Genomic DNA, 15,731 nt, shown 5'->3' on the forward strand with positions numbered 1-15,731 from the left:
AAATTAATTAGTGAAGTGACTGCCATGCCAAACTTCCACTAAATCAGGTATCAAAGTGACTGCCATGCCAAACTTCCACTAAATCAATTAATGAAGTGACTGCCATGTCAGGCTTCCACCAAATCAGGTACCAAAGTGACTGCCATGCCAAACTTTCACCAAATCAGGCTCAACAAAAAGTGTTAAGAAAAAAGCAATTAAACAGATAGAACAAGATTTTACATTTGTACAAGTGATTATATAAAATTCAGGAAAAAAGGAATTTGCAACAAAGACATTACCATTAAGATTAGGGGTGAAATGATTCATTGATATATCGATGCATTGATACTTTTGCTGGAACGATACATGTAGTGATACAAGAGAAGGAGAATAAATACAAAATGATACTTACCATACACAAGTTATTTTAGTCTTCAGCAGTTATGAATAATTATTATTAGTTTGCCTTGTTATTCTCTCCTGAAACAGCATTTGCAGTCCTAGGCACTCACCTTTTATTAGTAAAAATGGAAAAGATTACTGAGAATACCCACTCATTGTCTGCAAATTCAAAGGGACAAGGTTTGTAATCTGCCCTCACCCCCAATTCCATGTTAATTATCTTAACCCAGCAGCATGTTCAGCATAAAGGGTACATTCCAAATGTGCTTCACGTGCATAATGAATATAATGAAGTACTTTACTCATCATTTAATAACCAATTTTACATAGAGTTTTTACACTGAATTTGATCTTGTCTACTTTGGTCGATATGAAAGCTGCACTACTGGTGTGTCACATAGTGAAATATGTTATGTTCAAATCTTAGGTGGCACTCACCAGATAATATGTACTTTTGAGAGAGTGACATATGTAAGGTGAAGTAGTTCGCATTTAAAACATGCACAGTGGAGAGAATGTTTGCATACCTCTATGCTACATCAATGTAATGTGGATGATATTTCTTTTGGATATTGTACTTTTGGAAATTTTACATGATTTAAGCACACTGCTAACTAAAATGACTGCTCCCTTGTGTTAAAAAATCAGTCTGAATTAGTCTAAAGTACACTATACATAGCAGCTACTAAAATAGGGAAAATGGATTTTGCTAGACTAGACAATACCAGCTTCTGAAAGTGCAATGAATGAATTACCAAATATATAAAATGTAAAAAAAGTTATCGGCTCTTTTTTATACAATTTACCTCTGAAGTTCAGGAAATGAAAATGACCAAGTAGAGTTAGCACTTTTTTGAAAGGTGCACATATGAAGTAAGGCTAAGCTGTATACTCTATAACCCATAGTACACCCATCAATCATACACCAAAATAAAGGGAATTAAAGGTTCTTTGCATTATACCTAAGATATACAAGGTCTTTTTTAAATAGCCAGTATAACCAGTGAGGAAAGCCAGGGACATTCTTTTTCTTTAAAATCCTAACCCTATGCAAAATGCGAAACTGTATTGAGCCACCTTATTGGTGGTTGCTTGTTCTGGTCGAGGTTAAATAATAACTACCAATCAGCAACCAGTGTAGCTTATTCCATGCATGACAGACAGGAAGTACTAGCAAAGCAACAAAGAAGCTTCGCTCTAAAGTCATTGATATATAAAGTACTTAAACAGAGATGCTATCAGGGTGTGCAATTGAGTGAATTGTGCAAAATATGTACACACACTTGGAGAACAGTGATGCACGAAAACTTAGCTGAAAGTCCTGTATACGAAAATGTGCTCAGCAAAGTATACAATTTTTTTTTATCTGTTCTTGTCGCAACATGTCTATTGGCTAGAAAACAGTTTACACATCTGGGGTCTACACGCATGATAAAAATGGTTGCTAAACTAAATTTGTTGGGCACATTGTGCCCTGGAATAAGTGTTATGGTGTAGTTTGAACCCTCCATGAAGGAAGTTTTATAAATGCTTTGTCTCAAATACAGGCCATCTAAAAAACAAAAAATGTCTGATTCCCGGCATACATCATTATGTTTTCATTCGCCAAATACTGGCTGGTGATAGTGACGATGACAATAATTTTTAAAGTTATGAAGTATATTGGTTTATTGGATGTGGGAAATTGTTAATGGAGGATAACGCGTCAGATGTGCATGTTGGATGGACAAAAATAGAGGGCATGACAGTCAGTCTCCGATTCAGTGGTATTTTCAAATTAAATGTAGAAAGTGCAGAATACTGAGCCTAATTAAAATACAGACAATTTAAAAGTACAATGCAATTTTCATTTTTGTTTTATCAATTAGTTTAGCCCTGCAAATCATATGCTACAAAACCATATATCCATATAAGGGTTAAGATAAACTGAGTAAGTAAGGATGAAAAAATGAAATTAAGAAGATATTTATTTGAATACCTCTGTTTGCATAATCATACTAATGCACTGATTGACTAAAAACGTTAATACAGCATCATGGAACAGATAAGAAATCTGGTGTAGAAGTCAGTAAATTCAAGAAGTAGGTTTGTGTTAGTGAAAAATCCTGTTTTGGAACAGATGTATCCAAAAGATAATATCTGTGAGCTCTGGAAAATTCTACATAACAGTCACAAAGATCAGTTTCCCAACATATTCAAGCTGACAAAGCTAGCTATGCATATGCCCTTTCAGAAGCACAAAAAATATTCACACACTGATAAGGAACAGATTTTATGCTCAAAAATAATTAACAGATCAATACTGATACATCTTTTAAAGATTCTGATTTCAGTAGAGCTCTAAAAAGGTGCAGTATTGAAGTGCAAAGTAAATATTGAACTATGACTGATTCATCCTCCCCTCCTTCTTTTCTACTCTTCACATTTTCGGTGACAAAGGGTTAAGTCCCACTTTAGATAAAATCCTGGATGCATCTCTCCTTAAATTGTACATGGGGAACAAATTTGGAATTGTTCTTTTTATGCAGAGATATTTAACCAGTGAATGAAGATGCTGATGGAATAAATAAAATTACCACAAAGTCAGCAGGGGGGCAGATTTCAAATGGCTGAAGTTTATCACCTTGTGTAAAATTAAAAAAGAAAAATTATAGAATAGGACTGGGTGTCGTGTATAGATTTCCTTCTTCAATAAAAAATACAAGTACCTGTGGCCACATCAGCTGTTTGCATCAACAGGAAGTACAAGGTGATCGATTTTGTTGGTATTCATCCTCATTCCCATTCCCATGTCAATATTTGTTCTAGATGAGATTTTCTTTGCACAAGGAAACAGCTTTATTTGTTCTGTTTTGATGATAACAACATAATGTCTTCCAAGTTAAAGTTAGACATGAAATTGGTAATAAGATATTTTTAAAACATTCATGCAGTGCATAACAAAGGACCTGGTGGCTAGAGTGAGTTAAATGGAGTCACCATTACATGGCCTAAAACAATGAATAAAACTCACAGACAACCGAAAGGTAGTCTGTTTGAAAGTATTTTTGTTTCCTTGTCATCGATGAAAATTGCATATAATTATGATAACTATATCTCTATCTGTAATATGCAACCTGGAAATAAAACCATTATGCCAACATACATAAATGGGCACCACCTACCTTCCAAAGATGAAAAAACCCTCAAGTGTATTGATATATCGCAGGCTGTGTATCGTGAATCATATCGATATGTGGCACAGGTGTATCGTTTCACCCCTAGCTAAGACCATAAAAAAACTGGAATGGGGACCAATACACTATCTGTTCTGCATCCTTCATTGATTACCTATATTTATCCTTCAGGTATAATAAGGAGCTGTCCCTGCTTCCTGGGTATTGCATAATTGGCTAAATATACTGACCAGTATACGATTGTTTTGACATTTGTTTTTATGATTGTTTTAGTTATCAGACTGCCCGTAGTCATGCATCCATCTGATAGACATCTGTTATCTGACCAATTCACCAACTTGGCATGAGAAACCAGCAATCTCAATGGTCTCCAACCTTAATGACTTCCAATCACAATGACTTCCAATCTCAGTGACTACCAATCACAATTACTTCCAATCTCAGTGACCACCAATCACAATGATTTCCAATCTCACTGACCACCAATCGCAATGATTTCCAATCTCAGTGACCACCAATCACAATGACTTCCAATCCCAATGACCACCAATCGCAATGATTTCCAATCTCAGTGACCACCAATTGCAATGATTTCCAATCTCAGTGACTACCAATCACAATGACTCCAATCTCAGTGACCACTAATCGCAATGACTCCAATCTCAGTGACCACCAATCGCAATGACTTCCAATCCCAATGACCACCAATCGCAATGATTTCCAATCTCAGTGACCACCAATTGCAATGAATTCCAATCTCAGTGACCACCAATTGCAATGATTTCCAATCTCAGTGACCACCAATAGCAATGACTTCCAATCTCAGTGACCATCAATCGCAATGACTTCCAATCTCAGTGACCACCAATCGCAATGATTTCCAATCTCAGTGACCACCAATTGCAATGACTTCCAATCTCAGTGACCACCAATCACAATGACTTCCAATCTCAGTGACCACCAATCGGAATGATTTCCAGTCTCAATGACCACCAATCGCAATGACTTCCAATCTCAGTGACCACCAACTGCAATGAATTCCAATCTCAGAAAATCTAATCAGGTCACCAACATGTGCTAAGAAACAAACTTAACAAAACTGCATTTATCAATATTAAGTGGCTTTCTTATTATCAATGTTAAGCGACTTTTGCTGTCTTATGTTACCTTTTGTGCAGTGCTAATGAGGTTTTCAAAAAGAGTTTTATGAAAAGAATCTCAGTTTTAATAAAAAGATCAAAAACATTGTGAAACACTATAAATCACTACAGTGCCATGTTTTATTACATCTACATATTCCTCAAAATATGTCCATTACATTTTTGTCTATGTCACATGGCTTTTGTGACATCATGCAACTCTTACAAGGTTTTCATTATGCTAAAAAAAACCCAAAGATCCAAGCCTGTAAAGTAAAACAAAGCAAGCAAAACCTTATCTCAAACTGCAAAGTTTACATAGCTGGTGTAAAAATCTATCTGGAACCTATATCTTTGTACAGGAACATGTGTACCAAATTTCATTAGTCTATATCATGTCATACTATTTTGACTGCAGTTCTTTTTTTAACACATTTTCTTGACTGTACAAATAAGTAGAGTCAGGCTTACATTAATTATGATTCACACCTGATTCTTCAATACAAATAAGTACAGTCAGGCTTACATTAATTATGATTCACACCTGATTCTTCAATACAAATAAGTACAATCAGGCTTACATTAATTATGATTCACACCTGATTCTTCTATACAAATAAGTACAATCAGGCTTATATTAATTATGATTCACACCTGCTTCTTCAATACAAATAAGTACAATCAGGCTTACATTAATTATGATTCACACCTGATTCTTCTATACAAATAAGTACAATCAGGCTTACATTAATTATGATTCACACCTGATTCTTCAATACAAATAAGTACAATCAGGCTTACATTAATTATGATTCACACCTGATTCTTCAATACAAATAAGTACAGTCAGGCTTACATTAATTATGATTCACACCTGATTCTTCAATACAAGTAAGTACAGTCAGGCTTACATTAATTATGATTCACACCTGATTCTTCTATACAAATAAGTACAGTCAGGCTTACATTAATTATGATTCACACCTGATTCTTCAATACAAATAAGTACAGTCAGGCTTACATTAATTATGATTCACACCTGCTTCTTCAATACAAATAAGTACAGTCAGGCTTACATTAATTATGATTCACACCTGATTCTTCAATACAAATAAGTACAGTCAGGCTTACATTAATTATGATTCACACCTGATTCTTCAATACAAATAAGTACAGTCAGGCTTACATTAATTATGATTCACACCTGCTTCTTCTATACAAATAAGTACAGTCAGGCTTACATTAATTATGATTCAACCTGATTCTTCTATACAAATAAGTACAGTCAGGCTTACATTAATTATGATTCACACCTGATTCTTCAATACAAATAAGTACAGTCAGGCTTACATTAATTATGATTCACACCTGATTCTTCAATACAAATAAGTACAGTCAGGCTTACATTAATTATGATTCAACCTGATTCTTCTATACAAATAAGTACAGTCAGGCTTACATTAATTATGATTCACACCTGATTCTTCAATACAAATAAGTACAGTCAGGCTTACATTAATTATGATTCACACCTGATTCTTCTATACAAATAAGTACAGTCAGGCTTACATTAATTATGATTCACACCCGATTCTTCAATACAAATAAGTACAGTCAGGCTTACATTAATTATGATTCACACTTGATTCTTCAATACAAATAATTGCAGATCTTATTAAGAAAGCAAATTAAATTAGTGGACCCAAAATAATTATGATTTTCAAAAATTATTTGTATATGAAACACCAGAAGGCGTATCAATGACAGAAAATACAGTAATTATGCAAATGAACTATTTCAGGACATAAATAAATGAACAGATTAATGGACATGAGCAGAGTACAACTAGAAGAATGGTGAGTGATTTATTGATGTCAATATATCCCTACCTGCCCTCATTCCACACCTACTCCTTGATGGCAGTGAGTCAAGTGTTAAAAAGTCATTAACTCTTCTAACATTAGTGCAAGTAAAATGACTAGCACCTTAGACCAATGAACTATGTCACCCACGGCATCAAGTAAAAAGACTAGAGCCTTAGACCAATGAACTTGGCCACACAGGGTCACGAGTAAAATGACTAGCACCTTAGACCAATGAACTATGTCACCCAGGGCCACAAGTAAAATGACTAGCACCTTAGACAAATGAACTGGGCCACACAGGGTCACCAGTAAAATAACTAGCACCTCAGACCACAGAACTGGGCCACCCAGGGCCACAAGTTGTTGTTGTTGTAGGTTTAACGCCATTTATCAGCACAACAATAGGCTATACATGGTGGCCAGTATTAATGGTGGAGGAAGAACCCAGGAAATTCCCAGAAAGAACCACTGACCCTTGAGAAGTTACTGGCAAGCTTTCTCACATACCCACATTGGCTGAATCCGAGACTTGAACCTATGCACACAGAAGTGAGATGGCAGTGATCCGTAACGGATAGCTCTTTAGACCACTCAGCCACTCGGGGCCCCAGGGCCACATGTAAAATGACTAGCACCTTAGACCACAGAACTCAGCCACCCAGGGCCACAAGTGAAATGTATAGCACCTTAGACCACAGAACTTGGCCACCCAGGGCCACAAGTAAAATGACTAGCACCTTAGACCACAGAATTTGGCCACCCAGGGCCACAAGTAAAATGACTAGCACCTTAGACCACAGAACTCAACCACCCAGGGCCACTGGAAAAAGAAAGTCAGTAAGCAAATCTTCAAATGATGAACATAATATGTGCTAACTTTCACATCAATCTGCTAAAAGCTGCAGAATTCTGTCATACTTGGCATGCAGCTGTACTTAAAAGTTCAAAGCAATCCACTGAAAATGGAGAGACCAGTTGTGTCCACAGGATTATATCACACACTATATCAGAATCCAAGTCAAAAAGGTCAACACCTCAAACAAAAATCACAAGAGCACAGTGAATTGTCCATGTATGCCTCATCAGAGGAACATCCCATGAGACTACATGTGATCTGAAGATTTTGTCCTTCAACTGCAAGTCAACACTTGCAATACATCATCTCATTAAAAAGCATGGACTTTGTTTCATTATCAAATTATCCAAGATCTTAATATACTGGGCAAAATAAAATCCAAGATTCAAGATAAAACCATTTCTTTATTTTAACTTTAAAGTGTTAAAACCATCTCTGATATTCTTCAGCAACAAGATTATCAAATTACCTGTTGTGGTGGACATATTGAATGCCATCTTGGTACCATTTTCATTCAGGACAAAGTAGACATCACTAGAAGCCTTTTAGTTTCAGTTACCAATTTTGACTGCAATTTTTTTCATGTTTTCAACAAACATGGATCAATTTTGGGGTATTTTCTGGTTTTAAAAAAATGGGATCCAAGACTGACCCTACTTCATAAGCCGGTTCGTGAGTTAACAAGGCATGAGTTATCGAGAAATTGGTGTAATTAGGAAAAAAAAGCATAATAATTATGCTGAAAACATAATGCTTGACAAGTATATTAACGGATGGATGATGGACAATAGACCATAATTAACTGTCTATGACCAGTAGAACTAAAAATGCATTTCAAGTTTGATCAAAACTGGATCAGAAATATGTATCTCACAGTGGTGACAAGCACCTGTTAATGGACAGAGGACTTGTGAGACATGTTGGATGCAGAGCCAATACCATAAGCTTTCTATACCTTATGGTCAGAGGAACTAAAAAGTGCAGCAGCTAAGTGATTTGTCAAAAAGCACATCTACAAGGGATGGCCATAATAGTGACCTATTTCATGGCAATTGGTTGTAATCACATCGCTATTTCATGATGTTGTCTAATGGCCAGTCAGCCAAACATTCAAGGATTGTCATATCAAACAATGTCCCTGGTTCACCTGATGTAGGGGTACAAGAATACAAGTCAGGTACGAAATCCCATCCCTTCATATCAATTTTATCCCCTTAAAAAGCAAAGATAAAATACTAACCTTGGTTGTGGCAGTGGAAGATGTAGTACTGTTGCTTGTGTTGCTGGTTTGTCCAAATGAAAAGACACAGTTCATCTTGGCAACATCTTCTGGTTTATTAGTTTTTTTCAAGGTGTCCCCTTTAAGTGCCACTTTCTTCAGTTCAGCTACAAAGTCATGGTTTCGAGGAGTGTTGCCAGAGATAATGGGGTTAGAGGGCCGTAGAGAGTTTCTCTGTGCAGAAATTGAATCCTTGTCAAATGGAATGGGTGACCTGAAACAAAATGAGTTTAATAATAACAGAACCTGGCAATAGCTACCATGATCATAAATGTGAAATTGGCATGATACAAATTCCAGTCTCTATTAAAAAGTACTGAATTAATTGAACATACTTATTTAAGAAATCTGTATAATGCCTAAATTTATCCAGACCAATACCTTTTTAATTGGAAAATGGACATATCAGTACATATATATTATATATACATGCTTATACGTCAAGTAAAACTGCAAACTGCACTGACCCATGTCTGCCATCACATAACATGCTAGATCTGGGTCTATGCAGATTATTGAGTGTGCAGTAGATTTTAACAATACAGAATCAGTACACTGTGAACAAAGTCGCTTAGCATAATATTTTCTACATAGCTTGATTAGCATCAAACTTTGTACATAGGTTGCTTAGCATCATACTTTGCACATAGGTTGCTTAGCATCAAACTTTGTACACAGGTTGATTAATGTCAAACTTGTATGCAGGTTGCTTAGCATCAAACTTGTACGCAGGTTCCTTAGCAACAAACTTTGTACGTAGGTAGCTTAGCATCATACTTTGTACATAGGTTGCTTAGCATCATACTTTGCACATAGGTTGCTCAGCATCAAACTTTGTACACAGGTTGATTAACATTAAACTTGTATGCAGGTTGCTTAGCATCAAACTTGTATGCAGGTTCCTTAGCAATAAACTTTGTACGTAGGTTGCTTAGCATCATACTTTGTACATAGGTTGCTCAACATAAAATTTAATATCTAGACTGCTGAGCATCAAATTTTGTACACAGGTTGCTTAGAATCAAAAGTGTACACTGGTCGCTTAGCATCAAACTTTATACATCGGTTGCTCAACATCAAATTTAATATATAGACTGCTGAGCAAACTTTGTACACAGGTTGCTTAGATTTAAACTTTGTACATAGGATGCTTAGCATCAAACTTGTACACAGGTTGCTTAGCATTAAGCTTTGTACACAGGTTGCTTAGCATCAAACTTTGTACATAGGATGCTTAGCATCAAACTTGTACACAGGTTGCTTAGCATTAAGCTTTGTACACAGGTTGCTTAGCATCAAACTTTGTACATAGGATGCTTAGCATCAAACTTGTACACAGGTTGCTTAGCATTAAGCTTTGTACACAGGTTGCTTAGCATCAAACTTTGTACATAGGATGCTTAGCATCAAACTTGTACACAGGTTGCTTAGCATTAAGCTTTGTACACAGGTTGCTTAGCATCAAACTTTGTACATAGGTTGCTTAGCATCAAACTTTGTGCACAGGTTGCTTAGCATCAAACTTGTATACAGGCTACTTAGCATCAAACATTATACACAGTTTGCTCAACACCAAATTTAATATATAAACTGCTGAGCATCAAACGTAAACAGGCTGCTTACTATCAAACTTTGTACACAGGTTGCTAAGCATCAAACTTGTACACAGGTAGCTTAGTGTCAAACTTTGTACATAGGTAGCTTATGGCATGAATATTAATGACTAGCATGAATTTTGACTGATCTCCAAATTGCAGTTGCAATGATAATTATTTTATCTCTCTTTACCAAATACTGTGCATGCATCTTGTAGGAGAAAAACATACAATATAAGTAACAGATTTAGAGGATCAGAGAGTGGTTGTGAGGTGCATATAATATAAAGCATGGGGTTTGCTGTAGCATGCCATGAAAGTAGCTCTTTTTCTATCCTACTGTCTAACATGATAACCTTGGTGATTTTTTATTTCTGAAAATATTTTTCATAGACTTAATATCTCTTTACAGTAAAAGACATGCTACTTTAAAAATACTCACATTCAATATCCAAAACGACTATGACTAAGGTTGGCCACCATTTTCATAGAGAATGAGCAATAAGTATGTCAAAGCCATTAACAGAATGGCAAGCAGTATCAAGATGATAGTATTATTGAACAATCTTATTATTATTACATATTAAAATGTAGGCCCCAGATGGCCAAGTGATCTAAAGGGCTTGCCTTTACTGATCACTGCCATCTCGCCTCTGTCTGCGTGGGTTCAAGTCTCAGGATCAGCCAATATGGGTATGTGAGAAAGCTCCAGTAGCTTCCATTGGTTGGTGGTTCTTACCAGGGTTTTCCAGGGTTCTTCCTGCACCAATTATACTGGCTGCCATGTATAGCCTAACTTGTGCTGAAAAATGGCATTAAACCCAAAATAACAACAACATATTGAAATTTCACACAAACATCTGAAGTGAGTTGGTAGGTACTGTATTTACTTGCTTATAAGTCAAGTCCAACTACAAACAACGATGATCCTGCTCTTCCATCAAATAATGCACTGCATGTGAATCAGGATCTATGTCAATTGTTTGTTCCAATGAGAATTCCTATTGTTCACCAGTGGATTTTCTTGCACTTGGGATGAGGAAGATGCCTATCAATTTTTGGATCAAAAGGTCAAAGGTCAAGGCCACTGTGATTGACAGAAAATTTGTATCAGCACATTAACATTATTTCCAGATCAAAGACCTGAGCCAAACTTTGTAGACTCAATGTTTCAGCAGACCAACCTGCTGGTTCATTGGCCACTACCAAAATAAATCCTCCACATGAATATTCTGCAGAACAAATTCAATAACCTACGTATTACATACCTGAAACCAAATGACAGCAAAAACTTTATTTTGTATACATCCTTGAAATAAATAATACAGCATAATATTATAACCAACAAATTTCAATTTTTCATCCTCACATTACTAAATCTGAATGACCTAGCTCACAGCACTCTCAATGAATGATCTGGATCCACACTTATTTATTTGTAATATCACATAATAGTGATGAGATGAATGGAACTATTACAGCATTTTTCACAAAGTTTTCATGGCAGAAAAAAATCTAGTACTCTGTCTTATTTAGCATATAACTTTATGTAAGCAATCATGCATTACAATTATCTGAAAATATTCTTGAGCTTCCAACCAATGGATCTATGTTTTTCAATAAAAATGTACTCAAGATTTGTATAAAATATGTCTTTGTCCAATTAGGTGGCAATTCTAGTTTGATTTCATGTTCTTGACAGCAAGACCATGATTGTAATTTAGTTAAAAACCTGTCATCTCTACTGTCTATATTGGTCACTATACCACTAACATTGGCATTGGTCACTATACCACTAAAGTTGGCATTGGTGACTATACCACTTAAACTGGCATTGATCACTATACCACTAACGTTGGCATTAGTCACTATACCACTAAATCTGGCATTAGTTACTGTACCACTAATGCTGGCATTAGTCACTATACCACTAATGTTGACATTGGTCACTATACCACTTATGTTGGCATCGTGATTATAAATTCCTTTTAAAGAAATAGAACCCTGTGTTATTTATCTCAGCCTGCAATATTTTATGTAAAAAAAGGTATTGAAAATCATATTGTTGATATCAGTATTTGTAAAAGCTCAGTTGCAATATGACCATATATACATTCAATGTGCAAAATGAAGGCCTGTTGAACCCACAATCAAAACATTACAGATGACCTTCACTTCAAGGTCAAAAGGTTAAGCGAGCGTGTCACAGAATAAATTGTCCTATGTTCATGATAATTCTTTCCAAGTATGAGGAAAATCCATGAAAAGGTTTAGAAAATATAAAGAGAAAAATAACTCGAACTAAAATTTAATTCAATAATGTTTTTACTTTGAACATGACCTACAGGGTAATTGTGCATTTTGCCAAACAACTGTATTAGTTTTGTAATGATTGATCCTAAATATGAAGAAAATCCATCACAAGGCTTAAGAAATATAAACAAATTAAAAAATTTAACAAGAATTTAACACTGGTGGTGTTGTTGAAAAAGTAACTACTATCACCTTCTACTAATCATGGGCTCGACAAAAATACTAAATAGTTACTATAATGAGTGGGACTTTGTTTCAAATAATAATAATAATAATAATAAAGATAATAATAATAATAATATCAATAATAATAATGATAATGATAATAATAATTTTACTGTACAAAGGAACAAAGATACCATGTTTTTCTTTGTTCCCTGTGCAAACATAATTTTGGTTCATAGTGCCTTTACATCCATTGCTTGTGATTTTTCAGCTTACTTAAATCCAGAAAAATCAATCTATGCTACTACAGATGCAATTTTTAAATATACAACACAAACTCATTAGGCAATCGAGTAAGCAATTAAGATCAAAGCTTTAGTTTGCATACACCTTGTACAGATATTTAGACAAAAAATTAAAAAATTCCAAGCTGTTATTACCTTCCAAAGTCAGCTCCCAATAGCTTTACTTTGGGATCACTATTGTCATTAAGAATAGGCGCTGGTGGAGGCGGTGGCGGTGGTGGTGGTGTTAGTGCAGTTGCTGCTGGTGATGGGGCTGCATGCATCTGAACAGAATCTAGTTTATCATCTTGCCGACTGCTGGAAGAATTTTCAGTCAACATCTTTTTGGTTCTGCTTACTATATCATGTGGTATATTTCCATTCATTTGTTTCTTATTTTTACTGGAGTAAGCAAAAGCTTCAGGTTGTTTTACAGAATTTTGAGCTTCCCCATTACTCTGTGATACTAACTTATCCACTTGGTTTGCACTTGTTTTCAAGTGAGATGGCACTTCATCTTCTGATATCACATCATCTCTACCATTTGTCTCATTCACCTCTTCACCTTTATTCATCTTGCTAAATCGTCTCAACAATTCTGTGTGCAATACTGAATGAAGTTCTGATCCACCAAACTCTGTTACCTTGTGTGTCTCATTCGATTTCACAATATTTTGTTGAGATCTGGCACCTTGGACATCTGTTGTCTTGTGAGATCTCAGTATGTCTTTATGGTAATAAGAATTGTTCTGATCAGCTTGAGACAATGAACTAAGTGTTGAGACCGTGGATGAGAGATCTCTGCCAGAGATCTCTATATTGGCATGCGGAGACTGAGATCCGCTTGTGTAAGATGAATAAGATTCACATTCACCAGTCTCCCCTGACTGAAAACATGGGACGTCTGCAGATGAATGTTGTCTTGGGCAGGTGACTGAAACAGTAATTATGACAGAAAGTAAAGCAAATAAGTAAAGCAAATAATACAGTATCTTTCTTGAGTAAAAGCACCACTGACCATGTAACATGTCAACATTTGTATAATATAACCATTTGTTTGAATGCTTAATGGCACATCAACACTAGAAAGGCTTTATGCTGCTAAGGCAATGCTGAGAGAAAAACCTGAGCAACCTTGATGGGCTGGTGTTGGCAGGATTTTAACCCACAACATTCAGATCTTTCACCATCTGAAAACTGCAAGTCATATATGACCATTAATATAATCACTTTTCAACTTAAAAACCCCACAACTTTTACAAGTGTACTCCAGAGAACAGTATCTTGTCTGAGAATGGTCCTATTATTCTGCATACACAAACTAGACAGGAACTCTTGCATATCAGAATACACTCACACAGGCCTCATATAATTCCTATCACATCAAAGTACACTTACACAGGCCTCATGTAACTCCTATCATATCAAAGTACACTTACACAGGCCTCATATAATTCCTATCATATCAAAGTACACTCACACAGGCCTCATATAATTCCTATCATATCAAAGTACACTTACACAGGCCTCATATAACTCCTATCATATCAAAGTACACTTACACAGGCCTCATATAACTCCTATCATATCAAAGTACACTTACACAGGCCTCATATAATTCCTATCATATCAAAGTACACTTACACAGGCCTCATATAACTCCTATCATATCAAAGTACACTTACACAGGCCTCATATAACTCCTATCATATCAAAGTACACTTACACAGGCCATCATGGACTTCCAAGCATAGTGTATATTCACACAGGCCAGAGGGGAACTCCAGGAATACCACGGTACACTTGTATAGACAAGTATGGAAGTCCAAGCATACTGTATTAGTATACATTTACAGGCCAGTCGGGAACTCCATGAATACCAGGGTACACTTACATAGGCCATTATGGAATTTCAAGCATGCTGTATTAGTTTATATTTACACAGGTCAGAGGAGAACTCCAAGCATACCAGGGTACACTTACATTGGCAAGTATGGAAGTCCAAGCATATTAGTTTAAAACTATGAACTCCAAGCAAATCAGGCTACGCTTACAAAGGCCAGAAAATAACTCCAAGCATATCAGTGCACATTTACAAAGGTCAGAAAAGAACTCTTAGTATATCAGTGTACATTTACATAGGCCAGAAAAGAATTCCTAGCATATCAGTGCACATTTACAAAGGTCAGAAAATAACTCCTTGAATATCAGTGTCAATTTACATAGAGCAGAAAGAACTCCTGGCATATCAGTGCACATTTACAAAGGTCAGAAAATAACTCCTAGAATATCAGTGTCAATTTACATAGGCCAGAAAGAACTCCTAGCATATCAGTGCACATTTACATAGGTCAGAGAAGAACTAGCATATCAGAGTACATTTACATAGGCCAGAAAGAACTCCTAGCATATCAGTGCACATTTACATAGGTCAGAGAAGAACTAGCATATCAGAGTACATTTACATAGGCCAGAAGAGAACTCCTAGAATATCAGTGTAAATTTACATAAGCCAGAAAAAAAACTCCTAGCATATCAGTGTACATTTACACAGGCCAGAAAATAACTAGAATATCAGTGTACAATCACACAGGCCAGAAAAGAACTCCTAGCATATCAAGACACATGTACACAGGACTGACAGAACCAGAATTATATCAGGATACACTTACATA

The 15,731-nt window shown here is 35.8% G+C and overlaps 1 protein-coding gene across 2 annotated transcripts in view; it reads right to left on the reverse strand.

Moving 5' to 3' along the window:
• The window catches only part of LOC149772792 (uncharacterized), a 132,806-nt gene that overhangs the window by 26,457 nt on the left and 90,618 nt on the right, over positions 1–15,731 (reverse strand). For both annotated transcript variants that reach the window (XM_089947275.1, XM_089947276.1), the window contains 2 exons: positions 13,213–13,990; positions 8,661–8,913 (listed from right to left, as the gene is read on the reverse strand). In XM_089947275.1, the coding sequence (XP_089803401.1) occupies positions 8,661–8,913; positions 13,213–13,990 (1,031 nt within the window). The remainder of the gene's footprint in view (positions 1–8,660; positions 8,914–13,212; positions 13,991–15,731) is intronic.

This window comes from Sinohyriopsis cumingii, unplaced genomic scaffold, assembly GCF_028554795.1.
Source record: "Sinohyriopsis cumingii isolate HCF-2022 unplaced genomic scaffold, ASM2855479v2 utg001176l, whole genome shotgun sequence".
NCBI classification, from domain to species: Eukaryota; Metazoa; Mollusca; class Bivalvia; order Unionida; family Unionidae; genus Sinohyriopsis; species Sinohyriopsis cumingii.